The 13,167-nt window shown below is 41.8% G+C and overlaps 1 protein-coding gene across 1 annotated transcript in view; it reads right to left on the bottom strand.

Annotated features, from left to right (window-relative positions):
* The window catches only part of LOC149313979 (transcription factor CP2-like protein 1), a 67,717-nt gene that overhangs the window by 27,247 nt on the left and 27,303 nt on the right, over positions 1 to 13,167 (bottom strand). Inside the window, exon 3 of the mRNA XM_089523049.1 lies at positions 11,315 to 11,466. Coding sequence (XP_089379175.1) covers positions 11,315 to 11,466 — 152 coding nt within the window. The remainder of the gene's footprint in view (positions 1 to 11,314; positions 11,467 to 13,167) is intronic.

Genomic DNA, 13,167 nt, shown 5'->3' with positions numbered 1-13,167 from the left:
GTTACTGCATTTTTACCAGTGCAGAAACCAATTCATAACTCTTACACTCATATCCTATTTCTGGGCTTCCCACAGACATTTTGTTGATCCTGCTGAAAATACAATGCTAGACTAGATAAGCCCCTTGGTCTGATATATCATGGCTCTTCTTGTGTTCATAAGAAGGATCCCTATTTGATTTGCATGGCCTGAGGGCATCTCATCCAGCAAGTATGGATGGAATCAATCCCTTGGAGATATTTCTTCCCCCTGCAATATATACTGACTTGAATTTCAAGATGAGAGTAAGATATAAAATATTCTACATAAATATATAGCAATCAGAATGATTCCATTTCTTGGCATGTCTCATGATTTCCCATTGGCCACTGTAGTTAAGACTGACATTTCAGGACAAATGGGAGATCACTTTCTTCTTAAACCCCCTCTCCCAGCACATACATTCAGACATTCCCATACATGAGTGAAATTTTTACTGTGGATTCCCATGGGGTTGTGGCAGCAGGACTATCTGCTATTGTTGTGGTTCAGGCAACATGGTCAGCTGTCAAATGCAGCAACAACTACTATTAGACAAACAAGTTACACCTCTTTGTTAAAGGAATATCTTATCTCTCTGTTGGCCCGTATGTTTCAGATTAGAATATCAGGCAAATTTACCTTTCTGCTACAACAGGTGAATGATAATCCAGGGAGGAATCTTAACTCTAGACGTTCATCTGGTCTCTTATCTAAGAAAGACTTCTCAAATATTGCTAATATGCATTATCTGACTCAATCTAATAATTAAGTCTTGTTTAGCCTTTTTTCAACACAGTCACAGTGAGTTTTTGTGTAAGGGCTTCAGGCCAATATGACAATTAACTACGGTATGTTTCATTCTTAATACTCTGGCAGCTAGAGGCATTGCATTCTTTTAATAGCAACCCAGGGACTTTCTCAGTATTTCACATAGATTAGCAGAGGCTAAAAATAAGATATACCCACACTCAAACCTTTACAAATCAATGCAAATACCAGGAATTGGGAATATAATGGTAGAACTATTAGGTGTGAGTTACATTTTAGTTTACCAGATGTTGCTGAGATAATACACATATGAACTAGGCATTTAATCACATGACCATTAGTAGTGTGACAGCAAAGGGTCAACTGTCCTTGCCTTTCAACCATGTGATGAGCTAAAAGACAGTGTTCTTAAAACTTTCTATCTTCAGTAAACCCTTTTCAGATTATCTCATCTCCCTGAATTTCTGTCACTGACACTCAGGGCTTCTCTACATGGGTGATTTACCACAAATTCCCCTCATGCTTGCTGCATCCTGTTTACATTATGGAGGGCCAAAACACCAAGGGTGCTCTGAGGTCAGAAAGAGGTGCACAGCATTGATAGCATGCCTGGGTGCCCCGTTCTGACTCCATCAGCAGCACTGGGCAATGAACAGGGACCCATCATTTGTTGCAAGAGCTGAAAACCTACAGCTAAAGAGAAAAGGTGGGGGCTGGGAGGAGTTGAGACCAGAATACTCTGGAGACACCCCAGAGTATTCTGACAAGTGAAGACGGAGCATCACTGTACAGCAGGGGTAGGCAACCTTTTTGAGCCGGGAGCCAGGTTGCTGTCCCTCAGACAACTGGGGGGGGGGGGCGAAGCCAAAAAATAAATAATTAAATATTTTTTTAAAAAAAAAATTAAATAAATAAACCGGGGCAAATGTACGACAAAATTTTCAAATGGAGGACACTTTTTTAAAAAAATGGAGGACACGCAAAAAATTTGCTGATTTTTAAATTTTTTAAAATATAAATGCATGTTTCTGAGGCTTCTATAGACAATTGCCCCCCTTGCCCGCCGCTTGCCCCCCTCCTCCTGATAGGTCAAAGGCCCCACGCCCTCACGCGAGAGGCCAAAGGCTCCGGCGGCAATCGGCGGCAGGACCGGGCTGGGGCCGGTCCCAAGGCCTTGCCGGGCCACATCCGGCCCGCGGGCCGCATGTTGCCTACCCCTGCTGTACAGCCAGGGAAACTCAGTGCATGGTATTATTAATAAATAAAGTAACAACAACTTCATTTATACCATGTCTTTCCCCCGAAACTTTGACCCAAGGCAGCTTACAAATTAAAACAAATACAATGTAGTTAAGATAAATGGCTATGGGGTCCAGATTATGGTTTACAGTTCATTTATGAGAGAACTGGCAGGGCTTTACAGATCAATGTGAATACAAAGTCTACTTGGAAATGCACAGCACACTCTCCAGTATGCACAGCTGCATACTGAAGATGTAAGAACCATAACTGCAAACTGGCTGTTTTAAGGAAACATCTATCGCTATCACTGCCTATAGTTCACCAAGAATGAGCTTATTAAGATCCAGAGAGGTCCCCCGCACATTGGACAAAAGTCATTAAGCAAGGTAATTCTGCAGCCCCATAACCTTAAAGCTGCCAAATGAGTTGAAGGATTATGAACTCTTTTTAGTCCACAAAGTAACTTTTCCAAATAAAGAAAATTATATAGCAACTGATTCTGCCATGGAAGGAGACAATGGCAGAAGGCACCAGAGTGTGCTTTCTGACGCACATTCTACCACAGAACTCTAGCCCCACTTTCTACTGATTACTTTATTGTATGATGCCTCAAAATTTTATTTTAAATATTTATTTATATCTTGATGTTAGGACTGTGTCTTCATTTGGGAGCAGCATATTCCTGGAGTAACAGACATTTACATGGTACTACTAAGCAGGCTGTAATGTATGCAATACTGTTCTGGTGTGTGTGCGTGTGTGTTTTTAAAGGTTATAAAACCAGCTCAGTTCACAATGTTCCTAGATTCCATGATGTGAAGCAATTCCACCTGTCTTTAAAAGAAGTTTTATGAGTCCTTTGCGCTTAGTAAGGCTATTTTCTGTCGCAATTAAAAGCCACATAAATGTAAGAGCACTACACTGGAACATTTAGGACAAAAGAGCTGCCTGCCAACAATTTTGAGGGGGGGGGGGGTTGTGAGAGGATGACAAATCAAACATTTGAAAGCTGTGTCATACGATAGGAAGTCAGGCTTCTACACGTGCTGCTGCTCAGATATCCATCCAATATTGGAACTGCAAAGGAAGGCAGGGGTTGTCCTGGTATTTTTCTTCAGCAACCCACCGTAGCCACCATTCCACTCTGAACATACCCAGTCTTGTCTGATTTCAGAAACTAAAGGCACATCCAAATGGCCTGAAAAGTCCCAGATTTTATTCCTGTTCTTTCTAATTATATACAAGGTTAAAGTAAACTGACCTGGGTTGCTGGTATACAAACTCTCCTAATCATATTGGAAACTAACAGAAAATATTCTGGAATAAACAAAATGATTATGCATCTCCAAAATAAAACTGGAAAGAGCAAGGAACAAAATCTGGGACTTTTTGGTGTTTTTAATCAGTCTGGATTCACCCGAATTGGGGTCCAGTCCTGCTTAGTAAAGGTAAAGATAGTCCCTTGACATAAATGTCTAGTCATAACTGCCTGTAGGGGGTGGTGCTCATCTCTGTTACTAAGCCGAAGAGCCAGCTTTGTCCGAAAATGACTCTGGTGGTCATGTGGCTGTTACCTTCCCACCAAATGCTGTTACCTTCCCACCAAAGTAGTACCTATTTATCTACTTGCATTTGCATGCTTTCAAACTGCTAGACTGGCAGACGCTGGGACTAGTGACAGGAGCTCACCCCCTCATGCAGCACTTGGGCCTCGAAATGCCAACCTTCCAATCTTCCAATCATCAGAATTGGTGCCTTAACCACTAAGCCACCACATCCCTTGATTAGTACTTGAATGGAAAACCACTGGAAGATAGCAGGGAACCCCCAATAAGACCAGGTAAGAATCATGCCTGAAATCATAGAGCTCAAAGTGGCTGCTCATCAGAGTGGCAATACTCAGCTAGATAGGCTAATGCATCTGGCTCAATATAAGCAGTATAAGGATCCTAAGTAGCATTCTTCCTTGTTTTCATCTCCAGGATTGGGAGGAAGGCTAGCAGTCAGGCTGCTCCTACTTCACCAGGTAGTGCTTGGAACATCTTGGCTGTGCAAAGACAAAACCTTCTTTTGCTTTCCAGAAACCTTGAGATAGTGGGTACACAGACTATAGAAATAATGCAGTTTGACACCACCTTTACTGCCATGGCTCCATGCTACAGAATCCTGGGATTTGTAGTTTTGGGAGGCACCCAGCACCCTTTAGCAGAGATGGCTAAAGATTTTATAAAACTACAAATCCCAGGATTCCATAGGATGGCCCTACAGCACTTAAACTGGTGTCAAGCTGCCTTATATCTATGATGTAGATGCATAAAGTGGTTGTGTGTTATGGTTTCTTTTTTAGCTGCTGCTATTCCTAAATTGTGCTGTATTCCTAAATTGTGCTGTATTCCTAAATTGTGCTGTATGCTAGAAAGCATGGACTGGTAAACTGTGGAACTCCAGATGTTGCTAGACTTCAACTTCCATCAGCTCTAATCAGCATATCCAATGGTAAGGGATGATAGGAAATGACATTCAACACCACCTAGGTTTTTAATTAAATGTGTTATAAGCAACTAGAATAGTAATTACAGAATAAGTAGGATATAATTGTTTTTTAAAGACTCTGAAAAATCATTTCCACCTAAATTAGTTGACTAAAACAGATCAGCTGGGGAGAGTTGCTGTTGCTGCTGCTGCTGTTGTTTTTACCAGAAATGGAATTCTATGTGAAAGGGCTACTAGCTCAGAAGCATCCTCTTCCTAAATTGTTAATTAAGTGGTTCTCACCTTCTCAATTTATACCTTCTAAATTTAGAACAACCTTCTAAATTCGTACCAAATCTTAGGCCTGGGACAGACGGGTCCTTTGTGGCATGGTGGCGGCACAACTAGGGTTAGGGATCGCATGGCAACCGCACAGTTCCTAACCCTAACACGTACTAGTGGTGCTATAATGGCAGCGCCCGGTGTACATGGGCACCACCATTATGACATAATGGACACATAGTGTCCACACATCACACAGCGCTAGTTACGTCACGAGTGCACCATTGGCGCACTCACGACATAACTATGGCAGCGGAAAAGGAACCCAGTTTTTCTAGGTTCTTTTTCCTCCGGGGTGAAGCCGCGCGGTTTGGCGGCTGCGGCTTCCCTCTGGAGGAAATTAGGCCACCACCAACCTGGATTTACCAACAGGTATATACCGGGCCATAGTATTCATTTTAAGACATTTCCTTATGATTACTTTAGAATGGCCATTTTTAAAATAGTTTCTAACAACCAGTTTGTTTCTTTTGGAAAGTGGCTGGATTGAGATTTAAGCACTAAACTGTTACAAAGAAATAACTGTTTGAGAGTCCTCAAAACAAAGGGCCTTTTGAATTGAATACAAAGTTCCATGGCTTTAAGGGGCACTTGTGTTTTAAGATTTCTAATATAATGCATTTTTTCTCCAGTATAATGTGGTGTTTTTTCCAGTCAGTGTGTTTTAAATATGACTCGGGACCCAGTCACACTTATGATTTTGGACCAACAAGATCCAGGGTCTCCTCGGCAATGCCACCCTGAATCAGTCGGACTAGTCGTTCTCACTATGTTTGCTATGATCCATTTTTTTGTTGCCCGTTCACACTTGTGGTCTGAACAGGCCCCCTTCCCCACTCGGTGGGTCAGTGCTGAAAGGCTCCGGGAGGTGGGTGATCTGTGGGAGGGCTTGTTGTTGTTGTTGTTGTGTACCTTTAAGTTATTTCCAACTTGGGCGACCCTAAGACAAACCTATAATGGGGTTTTCTTGACAAGCTTCTTCAGAAGGAGTTTGCCATTGCCATCCTCTGAGGCTGAGACAGTGCGGCTGTGGTCAGGGGGGCCAGGAGAAAGAGGAGGAAGAAGGAAAACCAGAGAAAGGAGGAAGAGGAATGTAGTGACAGTGGTCAGAGGGGCAAGAGGAAGAAGAGGAAGGAGGAAGGCCAGAGAGAGGAGGAAGAGGGATGCAGCAGCAACAGTTAGGGGGGAAGGAGGAAGAGGAGGAAGGCCAGAGAGAGGAGGAAGAGGGAGGTGGAGGCAGTGGTCAGGTGGGCTAGGAGGAAGAGGAGGGAGGAGGAAGGCCAGGGAGAGGAGGAAGAGGGATGCAGTACCAGCAGTCAGGGGGCAGGAGGAAGGAAGAAATGGTCCTGACGATCCAGATCAATTCAGTATTGCATTCTCACTACCGAAGATCTGGATCGTTGCAAGACCCAAAAAAGGAAGCAGTAAGGGAACCAGTACCAAATAAACAGGGTTAAATGGGTATTTTTGAGCCCCTCCCCCCACAAACTGCACCGAGTGCAGTCATGACCAACATGAACTCCAACAAAATAACCCAGGTTTCACACTGGGTTATTTCATAGTGTGAATGGGCCCTTGGTTTGTGATTAAACCTGACGTAGCTAAGTGCTTCTACATGGCACCCTCCAGTGGCTGTTAAATGACTATGTTATACCCCCCCCCCCCCCGCCACCAACCTACAAAACCAGGTGAGTCCTGTGGAAAGGGGGATGCTGCAGAGGTGCAGCTGGGTCAAACTTTACATTCTGTATCCCATGCTACATTTAAATCACATAGTATTTCTCAAGCACTGTACAGATATTGAAAGGCAATATGAGCCTCTCTCCACAATTTAACATACATGAGACAAAGGTGAAAGGAATGGGAAGAAAGGAGGAAAGCAAACACATGAGCAGCTACTTCTCCAGAAGCAAAAGGTCCAAAACACACTGCAGAAATAATCCAGTTTGAGGCTGCTTAAACAGCCCTGGCTCATTGTTATGGAATTCTGGGAACTGGAGTTCTGTTAGACATTTAGCCTTCTCAGTCAGAGAGCTCTGGTGCCACAACAAACTACAATTTCCAGGATTCCCTCGCACTGAGCCAGGGCAGTTCAAGCGGTCTAAAACTGGATTATTTCTGCAGTATGTTTTGGACCATAGTAAGAAGCAGGCTAGCCTCCTCTCTGGATGATCCTTCTAGGGGACAGAAAATTTAGTGTACTCTGCCCTTCAAGGACAGCTAAGGGCTAGGGTGCTGCTTCTTGTGGGAGACCTTCTCCATTGCTAATGCTTTAATGGTCAATGAAAAGTGTCCAACCTGGCCTTCTGCTTGCCATGGTGTCCTTGCTTCCCTTTATTAGCATTGTTTCACTGATTCTTAAATCACTCTGATTAAAACTTGGGAAAAGTTACTTTTTAGACTATGGTGGTGTCTGTATGGGCCAAAGTACTCCAGGAGCAGCACAGTGGGGTGCACTGTAAACAGTTACCTGTTGTCACTCCAGAAGACTCCAGAAGAACTGGAGGAAAAAGTGAGTTTTTCATAGAATCATAGAATCATAGAATCGTAGAGTTGGAAGAGACCACTAGGGCCATCCAGTCCAACCCCCTGCCATGCAGGAAATCCAAATCAAAGCATCCCTGACAGATGGCCATCCAGCCTCTGTTTAAAGACCTCCAAGGAAGGAGACTCTATCACCTTCCGAGGAAGTGCATTCCACTGTCGAACAGCCCTTACTGTCAGGAAGTTCCTCCTAATGTTGAGGTGGAATCTCTTTTCCTGCAGCTTGCATCCATTGCTCCGGGTCCTAGTCTCTGGAGCAGCAGTAAACAAGCTTGCTCCCTCCTCAATATGACATCCTTTCAAATATTTAAACAGGGCTATCATATCACCTCTTAACCTTCTCTTCTCCAGGCTAAACATCCCCAGCTTCCTAAGTCGTTCCTCAATAGGACATGGTTTCCAGACTCTTTACCATTTTAGTCGCCCTCCTTTGGACACGCTCCAGTTTCTCAATGTCCTTTTTGAATTCTGGCACCCAGAACTGGACACAATATTCCAGGTGGGGCCTGACCAGAGCAGAATATAGTGGCACTATTACTTCCCTTGATCTAGACACTATGCTTCTATTGATGCAGCCTAAAATCGCATTGGCCTTGTTAGCTGCCGCATCGCACTGTTGACTCATGTTCAACTTGTGGTCTACTTGGACTCCTAGATCCCTTTCACATGTTGTCTCCTTAAGCCAGGTGTCCCCCATCCTATATCTGTGCATTTCATTTTTTCGCCCTAAGTACAGTACCTTACATTTCTCCCTGTTGAGGTACAAATGACAGAAACTGAACCCAGGACTAAACAGGTCTAAGTTCAGTTCAACCAGCTGTTTTTTAGGTTATTCTGGAATACTGCTGGTTGGCCTTTGTGACCTGGCTCTGGCAATACTTCTATTGCTGTTAACTCCAGCTGGCAGTGGGAACTACTGCAATGCTGACATGTCACTAAGTTGGTTTCTCCATGGCTGTGTGTTAGCAGTGGTGGTGCAGTGGTTTTATTAGTACGTAGGCCATAGATTAATTCAGCTGCATGGTTCTAAAAATAACTCTAATTATTGTGGAAGGGTTCATTAAAATCATGTTGTAGAATGGCACATATTCCACTTCTGAAATGTGGTTGTGTATAAAACAGCCAGTGTAGTATAGTGGTTTGAGCACTGGACTATGGCTCTGGAGACATCCTGGCTTGGGCATGGAAACCCACTGGATGACCCTGGGCAAGTCACAGTCTCTCAACCTCAGAGGATAGCAATGGCAACCTCCCTCTGAGGAAAATTGCAAAGAAAACCCCATGACCCCCTTAGGGTTGCCAACCCTATCATGGAGTTTTCTTGGAAAGATTTGTTCAGAGGAGGTTTTCCTTTGCCTCTGTCTGAGGCTGACAGCATGAGTTGCCCAGTGGGCTTCCATGGTTGAGCAGGGATTCGGACTCTGGTCGCCAGAATAGTAATCCACTGGTTAAATCACTACACCATGCTGGCTCTCTCTAAAATGATTTGTTGTGGCTAATATTAACTGTGGCCTATTTGAGACAACTGAACTTGAAACCATGAGTTATGAAGCTGATGTTTTTAAGCAACATTGTTAGCATTAACCACAGTTTCAGATCTGAACAGACTAAAGTATGGTTAACAGAAACCTGGAAGCAAGTACAGTGCGCTTGTATCATACACAGGTGTGCCTTACACGGCTTTCAGCATATGCGGAAAGACACACTGGAAAAAGGAATGGCATGCTCGTGGTGCGCATGCGCTGCCGTGCCACCGCATGCACAAGCCCCATTCATTTAAATGGAGCTCAAGCACAGGTGGAATTCCCTTTACACAGGGGTCCAGAATGGATTCCCGCATAAAGGAAGGGCAGACTGTATTTCTAATCACCTCCTTGTAGCTATGCCAGCAGAAAGGAAGAGGAGTGAGATGGCCAGATCTTTATTACATCTGTAAGTAAAAATCCAGCATTATTCAACAAAAAGTTGAATAATGTTATCACTCAGACCTTTTTCTGGGCTACTGAAGGCCAGGGAATGATGTGAAATACATAGTTTCAGAGCTTAGCAACTGCTCTTCTCAGCCATATGGCTGGAGATGTAAATCTCCATCCTTCCTAGGTTCAAGTACCCCAACCCCAGGACCCTCTCAAAGAAAATCTATCTGTTCACATCCCAATTACCTCTTCCCTGTCTAAATGACTACCTAATGCCATTGTGACAACATTAATACAGTTTTAATCTTATACCACACACCCACAATACCTTGGAGAGATGGAAGATTGTTTATTTACCATCCTAGTACAATAATTTCTTCTTCCTCTGTAGGCTGGTGTTAAAACATTAATCCACAGCAATTTCTGTGCAGTTCAACAAGCCCATGTTATGTATACCAGCCTAGCTTGTCTGGGTTTACTACTACCACAGATTATTTTTCAAATTTCTACTACATAATTAAAGCATTATTTCTAGAAGAGGTTTGTGATAGTACGCAGTGGAGTCTGGAGAGGGAAGGAAGAGTGGGATAGGAAATGCAAGTGTTTCCATAATTGTTTGCAACCTCTGATATGTCCCCCCCCACCACATTAGCAAGGTGAAACACACAAGGTGATCTCACTTGGAAATATGTATCATAACATAACATTTAAAAATGTGAAATTTCTACTCCAGAAGTTGCATTTACTTGCATTTCCTGTTCCTTTTGTATTATGTAATGCAACAATGTAATATACATAAAAAGAGGTTTAAAACACCCATTTAATTCTACGAAGTACAAAAGGAAAAACTACACATAGCCTAACAAAAACTACAACTAACAGAATAACACAGAAAATATTTACATGACATCTTAACAGTTAGTAGTTATAAGATTGCTCTTCACCGTTAGATGACATATCTCTTTGTAAGACAGTTAAAACTCAAATTAAGAAAACTGTATGATCTCTCCACACTATACAGTCTTATCCCATTTTCACCTTCCAACAAGATGTACACTGCAATGTCAAAGGCTTTCACAGCCAGCATCCATGTTTTTTTGTGGGTTTTTCAGGCTATGTAGCCATGTTCAGGAAGAGTTTATTCCTGACGTTTCGCCAGCATCTGTGGCTGGCATCTCTGAAGATATACAGAAGATGCCAACCACAGATGCTGGCAAAACATCAGGAATAAACTCTTCCAGAACACAGCCACAGAGCCTTAAAAAAACCTACAAAAAACATGTACACTATTCTGAAACTCTAAAGTAAGTGGAGACTCAGATTCATATATTCCTAAATCTTAAATTTAGCATTCTGTATAGTGAAGATTTTTTTGTAGATTTTGTAAACTAGAACATGAAAATATTTGGATATCGAACACAAACCAAAGACAATCTACAATATCTTTCTATTCTGTTCTTCACTCTCGTTAGAACAGATTACTGAGGAATTACCAGAAGCTGAAATCAACAGTAATGTAATATTTCTCCTCAGAATCATGCTTTGTTGATTGAAGTCAAATCTAGACTTCCCACAGAAATATTAACTGGTTACACAATGTAGAAATATAGAGAACCCTTCTCACCCACAGGACTTTGGTGTTTTGTTTTTTTTTTTGGGGGGGGGGGCACAGATGGTAAAAAATACAGTCATGCCTGCACATCCATGCGCACGTCAGCATGATTGAATAATATGTTCTATGGTGATCTGAGGGCTGTCAAATCTGTAGAACACCTGACCACTACTATAAAAGGTCTACTGCATTTTAGTTTTAGTAGTATTAACACTTGTAGTTCCTTCTTTCTTAGCAAGCTGAGAACAGAATGTGTTAAATTTCTATGGTTTCCTATCCATGAACTGCCCACATGACTTTGAAAATTCCTGGATCAAATAGGTCCTAAGGCATGCTGCAGCTAATCTTAGGAGCAGGGGAAATAACAATTGCTTATTTAGTTCTGTATTAGTCTTACCTTGGTTGAGATAGGTCAGGGTCTCTTCATGAAGTTTCACAGCAGGCGATGTAGCCGCACAAAGCACATATTGAAATGGAGGGAGCTTTGTATCATTCTCAGGGGAGAGCTGAGGCTCTTCTTGTTTAAAGATCGGCAGTGCGAGGACATCACTGAAATAATACAATATATACCCAGTTATCAATAGGATGTTGTTCCACACTATATCAACAGTACTATAACTAGATTGAAGTAATGATCTGCCTGACTTATATCCCATGAGTATACTTCCTGGATTACCAGGAAGGCAGTATTAATACAAGCATGCAGAATTCAGACTAAATTAAGGAGATAGGACAGGTATGTGCAAATATAAATCAAGAGAGAAAATGCATCTCTTTTAACAACATCAATCCATATTAGCACCTTTACACAGTATTTGTATATAGGAGGTCTTTAAACAGAGGCTGGATGGCCATCTGTCGGGGATGCTTTGATTGAGAGTTCCTGCATGAAAGGGGTTTGACTAGATGGCCCTTGGGGTCTCTTCCAACTCAACAATCTTCCAACTCTACAATCCTATGATTCTATTTCATTGGTATGCATTCAAACGTTTGGAAACAAAATCCAACATGTTATTCCGACAACATGAAATGCTTAAGACAAAATGTTTGAGAGGTAATCCACACACACTTCATGACAGGAAAGATGTATTTGAGTAGAGTATTTTCCCTAGTAAACCTTTTAGTAGAAGAAGTTTTGACAGGAACTTATATTTTACCAAGAAATGATGAAAAATGAATGAAGCAGTAAGGGTTACTTTTACTCATATCTCTTCCCAAGCATTGCACTGAACCCATTCAGCTGTCCTTGGCACATAAACATAAACACAAACCCAAAACTTCTTCAGATTTACCACCTTCCTCATACCTAGCCCTTCCCATCTAGAAACATGAACATCTTGTCTCAATTTGTCCTCCCAGAAACTACCCCTTCCCAGAAACTGTTTCTAGTCTCAGAAGATTCACTCCAAACTCCAAACAATTCATGAACATTCCTGTGTATAATGTATGTTTAATGATGCATATTTTAACCTTGTTATAATTTTATGATGGTTAAATTTCATTTTAACTTTTGTATCTTGTGAATTTGTAAGTAGGTATTTTTTTAATTTGTTGTAAGCCACTTTTGAGTCCCAAACTGGGAAAATGTGGGATAGAAGTAATAATAATATCTTGTCTCACATACACAAGGCATGGGTGTATGTGTGCACATGTTTATTTACATCTGTGTGTGGTGGGGGGGGAGACTTAATTGTTTGGGTTTACTATGAAGAACAAGGAGTGTCCTCTGGCTTGGACTAAATGGCCCTTTTTAAAGATTGTCAATTTTACAACCTAAATCAATCTCTATTACTATCAGATTACTGATCTGTATGCCAGCAAGGCCATCAAAGTGGCCTTAAAATTTGTTCCCTTTTGAGAACATGTTATGTCAATAGAGTTGGCAGCTGAAGACAGGTCAAATGCATGACATGAAAACAGAGGGCCTTCAATAATTTTACTTAGCCATATTGGAGAGATGATGAAATCAGTTTAAAAGAAACACTTATTCTTATATACTTTCAGGTGTCAAAGATGTCATTTTGTGTAATACAAAATGAACTAGCATGAAGGAGTTTAAGGAAATCAATGGGGCTGATTGGTATTGGATGAGTCAATATGAAAGGTAAGAAAACTACACAGAGGAAAGCACTGAAGCAGCAAAAGCTCACACATCAAGATAATAGAGGAAGTAAAGGTCCTTTCTTTCTATAGAAATTCTGTCTTGGTGGGCAGTAAACCAGAGTCACTTCATGCTAAAGCTAGCTCTTC

The sequence above is a fragment of the Sceloporus occidentalis genome, unplaced genomic scaffold (genome assembly GCF_023333645.1).
Source record: "Sceloporus occidentalis isolate IW3139 unplaced genomic scaffold, rSceOcc1.0.p SCAF_4, whole genome shotgun sequence".
In the NCBI taxonomy this organism is placed as follows: domain Eukaryota; kingdom Metazoa; phylum Chordata; class Lepidosauria; order Squamata; family Phrynosomatidae; genus Sceloporus; species Sceloporus occidentalis.
This window is presented reverse-complemented; position numbering and strand designations above follow the sequence as displayed.